Here is a 7,770-nt window from a genome sequence, read left to right on the forward strand (position 1 = left end):
TCGTGGAATCGCACATTGATTAGGAAAGATCATGGAGTTACACATACATTTGAAAAGATCATGGAATCGCCCATTGATTAGGAAAGATCATGGAGTTACACATAAACAAGGAATGATCATGGAATTACATATGGATTAGGAAAGATCATAGAGTTACACATATAAATTAGAAAATATCATGGAATTACACTATGTTTACAGTTATTGTCAAAATTCACCATTGTCATGGCCGCCATGTATTCTTCAATGTCCAAGATATAGTCCGGAAAACGTGGTCAATTACGTCTTTAAAACATCTGCAAAACAAAAGAACGACCAGCAACTAGCGGAATGAAGTTATTTTGAGAAACCATAATTAGTTAAGCCTTATTTGAAAAAAAATGATTTCAGGATATGTATTCATAAAACATCTTATGTCCTTTCCGTATTTAAGTCATTTTTTAAAACTTTCATTTTTTAAATTAAAATATTATTAAGAAGTGTTTTTGAAAGAAAAGTACTGCTAATAAGTACAGTTGCGTGACTGTGATCATTATATATTAATCACGGTCGCCGAAACGCTTTTTTTTATTGATTTTGGATTTTTAGGGAAACCCTGAATTTCAGTATGTTTTTTTAATCAACTCAATAAGAATAAAGTATTTAAGATATGATTACGTTTTTGCAAGTGTATGTGTGTGTGTGGGGGGGGGGGGGTTAACAAACTGATGAAGTTAGGAAATTACTTCAGACGTTTTAGGAATACCGACCCTATTCACCAATGCAGGTACACGATGTCAACAATAAAGAATATTATGATAATTAGAGGTCTAACCCAGTTCCATTATTCCATTCAAATGTATTACTATTGTTTTGACGATGTTTTTGTTTATATATATCTAAACATTTTGATTGAATGCCGTAAAATGTTTAAACGTAACAATGTTGCACTACTAAGGATATTTTAAACCCCAATATATGGATGGTAGTTGATTTGGGTCAAATATTATTAAACCCCAATTTGTGATATTTACACTAGCACTATGTGAAAAAAATGGCGATAGACCAGCAATTGATAGAAACTTGTGAATATCTGTGCGTTTAAAGTGACAATCTCATGCTTAAACGATGTGAATAAACAAACTGACCGATGCTATTGTTTGAAGATAGGGCTATTTATGATGTTGATATTTGTACTTCTGTAAATAGGTAGCTGATAGTCATGACATGCAAATAAACAATGTGAGAGGATAACTGACCGACAGCGAACATGGCGACATTGTTAAAAAACTTTAAACAAAGTCTTAAAGTTCGCCAAGAACCGGATATTCAACACAAATCAGAGGATGATGACACGTCCGCCCCGGAAGACAAAAATGTACCGGAGATGGCGCATGCGCAGTCGTTATGCGAGTTGGACCACCCTTTCCGGCACCCGAATGAGACCTCTGACCTGCGATTGATAGTGGAGGGACGGCCACTGTACGTGTCAAAGGTCGTTCTGTCGCTGGTGTCTCCTGTGTTTAAACGGTAAGTCTCTGGTTGCAAAAAAAAATATTGTGTCTTTGACTCAGCGTTATTTCAATGTCTTTTATCTTATACTGTTAAAAGGACTCGCTCATTTTTTGGACCATCTTTTCACGGTAATGCATGTGAAAATAAAATGTTATAATTTTTCACTCTTTGTAACCGAATTTGCAGAACCCGCGCCGGTACAGTAAAGAAAAATAATTGAAAAATGACGCCAACACTACTAGCCCATATGGACTCTTACATAAACTGAGGGATAATATAACCTTTATAGTATCCATTAGTATCATCGCATGCTATTGCAAATCAACCAATCACACTCAAGCTTTTTGTTGTGGAATTCAAAGACACTATTTGAGCAAATATCAACACTTGTTGAAGGCCTAGAGGCGTCAGTAACGTAGATTTAACACTCCTTATGATTTGCATCTCTTTAATTCGTCATAAACAAGTGCATTTTACATAACATGATCGATTCCCTTTAATAAATTGTAACTATTAAAATAAAACAATAGTGTTTATATCTTCCAACTTCATGTAGATTTGACCTGAGTAACATGTTACCAAATTTCATTTTTGATAAATTTTCTCTTAAAGATAGACTCTTACTCCCAATTAAGATTTACCACAAATGATATAATTGTTTTAATATACCAAAGAGGATGAATAAATGTCGAAAACAATGGTTTTCATGAAGGAAACAGAGTTTAATTTGAAAGAAAGGTGCAGAAAACACGGTATTTCTACCTTATGAGACGATAGTAGATCGCAGTAAATCTTTTAGCACTCACCAATTATTTCATATTTGTTGCGTGTTCAGCTATTAAATACACAGTTACAATCTTGTTATCAATAATTAATATTTTCCATGACTGTATCACATAGGGAGTAGTTAAAGGTTTATCACTCAAACTTACGTAATGACGCGAACACTTCATTTTTAATGCGTTTGATCAAGTTGCTATGTCGTCCTCCCCTCAACCTTATTAAGATTCGTACCCAATCCGTTCGCGCCCCATCCGAGGCTTCTAAAATTGGACGCAAATATAGCTGGTTACTACTGGAAACTGAAATTGATTCATATCAGGCTTGACAAGATTTTTTTCATTTTGTTTTTCATCGGCGGTTTATCGAAAAAATACATGCTAATAAGGATCCATTTGAAACGATCGCTTTATCAAAGTATCACTGCATTTTTTCTTATAATTTTGTCAGTGTTCTGTTGCAAAAACAACCTCATAACATGCACACTGTGCTCGGAAGACAAATCACTAAAGTGACGTAATTTACTCAAATTTGACGCGCTTTTCCCATTAAATACCGATTTTTAAGTGAGTTATAAGAATGAAAGAAGAGGCCAATCAAGTGTTGTCTTTTCAATGCTTTTCCATCGAATTGGCAACAAAAGTTATATTTCTTGAGAACGGAAGTGAAATATATAGCTTTCTCTCACTTAAACAAATATTTGTCCTTTATTTCTTCTCACTCAAATTTAAAAAGTGTTAAGTCAATCTAGGAATTCAATTTTATTTTTCTCATTCCACAGGTTATTTCTAGCGGGGTCGGTTGAAAGCATGGTAGAACTTCCGCTGCCAGACCGGAAGTACGCGGACATGGTGCAATTCCTTTGTTGTGTGTACCCGGACATTCTCGCACCGATTACAGGTGAGATAAGTCGTAGCTTCTATGACGGCATTCTTATTCATCAGAGGTTTGACAATGCTAAGTTTTATGGTACGCCCTTGTGTACGTGATTGTGGTACGCTCTGGTGTACGGGAATGTGGTACACTCTGGTGTAAGAGAATGGGGTACGCTCTGGTGTACAGGAATGTGGTATGCTCTGGTGTACGAGAATGTGGTACGCTTTGGTGTACGAGAATGCGGTACGCTCTTGTGAACTAGAATGTAGTACGCTCTGGAGTACGAGAATGCGGTACGCTCTGGTGTACGAGAATGTGGTACGCTCTGGTGTACGGGAATGTGGAATGCTCTGGTGTACGAGAATGTGGTACGCTCTGGTGTACGATAATGCGGTACGCTCTGGTATACGAAAATGTGGTACGCTCTGGTGTACGAGAATGTGGTAAGCTCTGGTATACGAGAATGTGGAACGCTCTGGTATACGAGAATGTGGTACGCTCTGGTGTACGAGAATGTAGTACGCTCTGGTGTACGAGAACGTCATGACTGCTAACCAACCCCCGAAAAAACAAACGAATACTTAATGAGTGAAATTCTATGTAGAGTATAGACACCAGAGCCTGTTAGATAGTTTTCCAGTGCTAAATTAGTTTAAATAAAACTTGCATCTATGTGTGTTGATCATGGGAATCACACAAAATGCATCTTTTCTGATATCAAATGCCAAGAATACGACAACAAAGTTTGAAACATGTTGTTTACATGTGTGTTTTGTTGTCGGAATCATAGTAAAAGGAAATTTGGGACAAAAACGATACGATCATCGATCATATAAAATGTTTGCTTTTATATCGGGAAATCCAAACCCTATCCGTCTGTGGACGCTTAACATAGACACGATTTGTTAAGGCCAACGTCAATGTGAGGTCCATCCGAGGTTTTGAAGGGAAAACTTAATAGCGTCCTCATTCAATAGTGTTTAAATAGGTTTTTCATTGAAATTTCGATATTTTATTGATTTTTTAAACTGTTTTGTCTGTTTACACCGCTTATTTCTTTCTATGATTATTCTAGTCTAAGAGTAATTTTTCACAAATCTTGAACCAGTTGCAATTTTAGTTTTATATGTGCCACTAAATGTGTCGACTCACTGTTGGAAGGTATTCGTACGGCACAAGATAAATAAGAACTACTTACAGCCTCACTGTGGATAGTGTAAAAGTAGGTCGTTGAAACTTATGTTTGTCCTAATACTATTGTGTTGCAAATATATTTTATCAAACATTTAACTTTGAAAAGAGATGTAATAGAAGTAAAACCTTTGATAATGAAAAAAGAGACACCAAAATGAAATAATATAATTTAGTATCAGTATTATTTTTTTATAGAAATCAATATTGTGATCATATTGGACCTGGCGGAAGAATTCCAAGTTCATCGCCTTGTGGAAAAATGCGAGGAGTTTCTAGCCAATGACATAGCAATCACGCCCACGTCATCACCATACCCACAAAAAGTAGTTCGCTACCTTTACCTCTCAGACAAATATGGACTGGAGGATCTACAGAAAGCTGCGTTTGAAACTGCGGCTAGAATGCAGTCCGATATGCTGGAGAATGTGCGGGAATTCTGGCAACTTCCGTCGGTTACGACGACGAGCGTGTTTATCCGTCGTCTGAAGCTGCTGGAAGTCAGCGGGCGGGCGGTTCGGACGCGCATTAAGGAGGCACAGAACCATTGTACGCTTTACCACAAAGGGGAGAGAACTGGAGACAACGTGTGTAACAAGTGCTTTGCAGGGATTGGCAAATTCGTGATTTCCGAGATGAAATATTTTTGATGTCGCCGAACACTTTTATGAAATCACAGCTGGTTTGCGGAAATATAGTAACGCTTATTCACATCGACTTTAATAGACGTAAACATATAAGTGATCGTTGAATCTGTAATGTATTAAACGAGTTTTCTAAGGTTGAAAAGGAGCTTTAGCAAACGAGTAAAAAAATGTAATAAATTTAGTATTCAATGAACACGAATTTTATTATATCGGAAACTTGTAATGACGTTATTTTATGATAGCGACAATTTATGATTAAAATATGTGTATCACACTGTGTTGTTTTTGATGGGCATAGATCAACAATGGCCGTTGTTTTAGAAACGTTTAGATGGCAGAAGGAATTTCTCGGAGGCAAATTACTATACTTAAATGTAATAGATGATTTCTGTTGATTTCTACCGTAGGTTTAACACGAACTTAAAGTGCGGGTTAGGGTTAAATTTGACTCGAATTTAGGACCGGCACACATTGTACGAACATATAAGAAGTTAAAAGTTAACCCAGAAGTCACTAGCGCTATCATTTTCGAACATGTATAAGTACGTATTCATGAGATGACCCGAACCCGAACGTTTGACCCAGATTTTAAATAATGATTTGAGTGGTTTAAAAAGAGTCATGTACTGTCAAGTTATGTACATAGGGTCATGATATGGATATCGAGATCGGTGTTTCATATAAGCATAAACTGAGTGCATAAAAGTGAGTATTAAGTTCTATTTTATAATAATTAAAGTATATTATCGCATTGCTTAACTGTCGCATGTGTTTTAATAAAATAGTGTTAAGAATGTGATTTAGATAATCTTTTTTCTTAAATATTTTGTCAAACGTATTTCAGTGAATCGTACAATTAAATCTGCTACAATCTAAACAATTTCGTTACAGGATCAACAGAAAAAAGTTTAAAGACACTTTAAAAACGATAAACTGTTAAAGACAAAACCAGTATGAGCGTGCAGCTTGGAATTATCATTATCGTATGTGCTCTTCTTGCAAACATTTTCATGGAAAAGAAGCAACACACGCGAACCGATGACGTCATCAATGACGTATACGATTACATCGTAGTGGGTGGGGGAACGGCAGGATCAATTATCGCTACGAGGCTGTCAGAAGATGCCGCTACAAGTGTGCTTTTGAAGACGATGAGTCAGATGCATTCAGTATTCCATCCGCTTGGTTTTCAACACAATATTCCAAATTTGATTGTGGATATTATACCGTGTCACAAAAACATTCTCACAAGGTTTCAATGCTCAAAAGTCCTATTGGCCACTAGGCTGTGGTAAGTTTTTCGGTTTTTACCATATATGGAATATTAAAATAGTCACGTGGTGTGGGCATGCGCGGTGCTACACTACCGTGATGCTGACTGTAACAAAAATGGCTGCCTAGAAGAAGGAAATGTGTTGCCGGTAACGAGACTTACGCATACTTGGTTGCATGTTTGTATGAAATCATGAGAAGATAAGTGGTGTTAAATGTGTGTAATTTAAATACTTTGTTCAATTGAGTTTAGCGTCGTAGCCAACGGTGAAAATGGCATCGATCCAATTCCAAAATAATAATTGATGTTTTTTATTTCAATATTTGTTAGTTCTTTTTATGTTTTTACTTTGACTACATATAGGCTAAGGATACAAATCCGTACACTTTTTAAGTGTTTTTTCACACTTATCTTTTTTGTTGTAAGTTAAAATTTCGTATGAAACATCTTTGGTTAATGTGACAACAGATTCCCGTCCTAATATTTTTTTATGTAAAAAAATCGTTCATATTATGGAAAGAAAAACACCATTAAAATTATGCTATGGAGGGCACATATACTGTTTCCTTGCATGGTAATACAATTATAAATCATACCGATGCTATTTTGAATAAACACTACTGTAATGCACCAGTCAATTGTAACCACGGCCCCCCTAGGTCCGGGGGTGTGGGTGGGGTATATACCAGGGATAGCTGGGGAAGTGGGCCGTGTTTTTACCTTTCAGGTGGCCCCACAGTGCCGGGTGAATGAGGTGGTTTTGTCTTCGCTTTAAATATACCTAGGGTCCCTGGCGGACAGGGGCATTTGGCGGGGATCTTACCATCTGTTTGTGCCCGCAGGGCGGGGATTTTAGCTGGGGTTGGCTGGGCTGAAAGTCAAAATCCCCGCTATCCCCCAGAAAGGGAGGGGGGGGGCATGGTTACAATTGACTGGTGCATAAGCCTCACTCAAGTTATTTATTGTTTCAAATGTTTTTTGGAACAATTGCAATTCAAATGTTAAGATTATTTATATTTATAAATATCTTGAAGTTAACATAACCACAAAACCTCAAAAATGCACATGAATCTTCTGAGGTCATTCCCGCGTGTGCTACATTATGATTTTTAAGCGTATTTACATTAAATGGCATTTTTTTTTTTTAAAAAGTACTCAACAAACAAGATGAAATTAATGAACTGTATTCATCAAATAATGCACCAGTCAATTGTAACCACGGTTCCCCCAGGTCTTTGGGTATACCGGGGAAAAGGGCCGTGTTTTTACTTTCCAGGTGACCCCGCAGGGCCAGGTGACCGTGGTGGTTTTGTCATAGGGCCATATTAAGCCGAGATTGGGCGTTATTTAGAGTCTCTGGGGTGCGGGGGCATTTGGCCGGGGTTTAAACATCAGTTTGTCCCCGCAGGGCGGGGATTTTACCCGGGGTTGGCTGGACCGAAAGTCAGACCGGGGGGGGGGGGGGGGGGGGGGCTGGTTACAATTAGTAGGTGATCAGTATTTGTGCCC

At 37.5% G+C, this 7,770-nt stretch overlaps 1 protein-coding gene across 1 annotated transcript; it reads left to right on the forward strand.

The window, feature by feature from the left end:
• Nucleotides 1-1,249: 1,249 nt before the first annotated feature.
• On the forward strand, nt 1,250-5,045 carry LOC128241272 (BTB and MATH domain-containing protein 36-like). The gene is made up of 3 exons (XM_052958215.1): nt 1,250-1,509; nt 3,056-3,174; nt 4,540-5,045. The coding sequence occupies exons 1-3, from the start codon at nt 1,250-1,252 to the stop codon at nt 4,989-4,991; spliced, it is 831 nt and encodes a 276-aa protein (XP_052814175.1). The 3' UTR covers nt 4,992-5,045.
• The last annotated feature ends 2,725 nt before the right edge of the window (nt 5,046-7,770 follow it).

This window comes from Mya arenaria, chromosome 7, assembly GCF_026914265.1.
Source record: "Mya arenaria isolate MELC-2E11 chromosome 7, ASM2691426v1".
NCBI lineage: Eukaryota > Metazoa > Mollusca > Bivalvia > Myida > Myidae > Mya > Mya arenaria.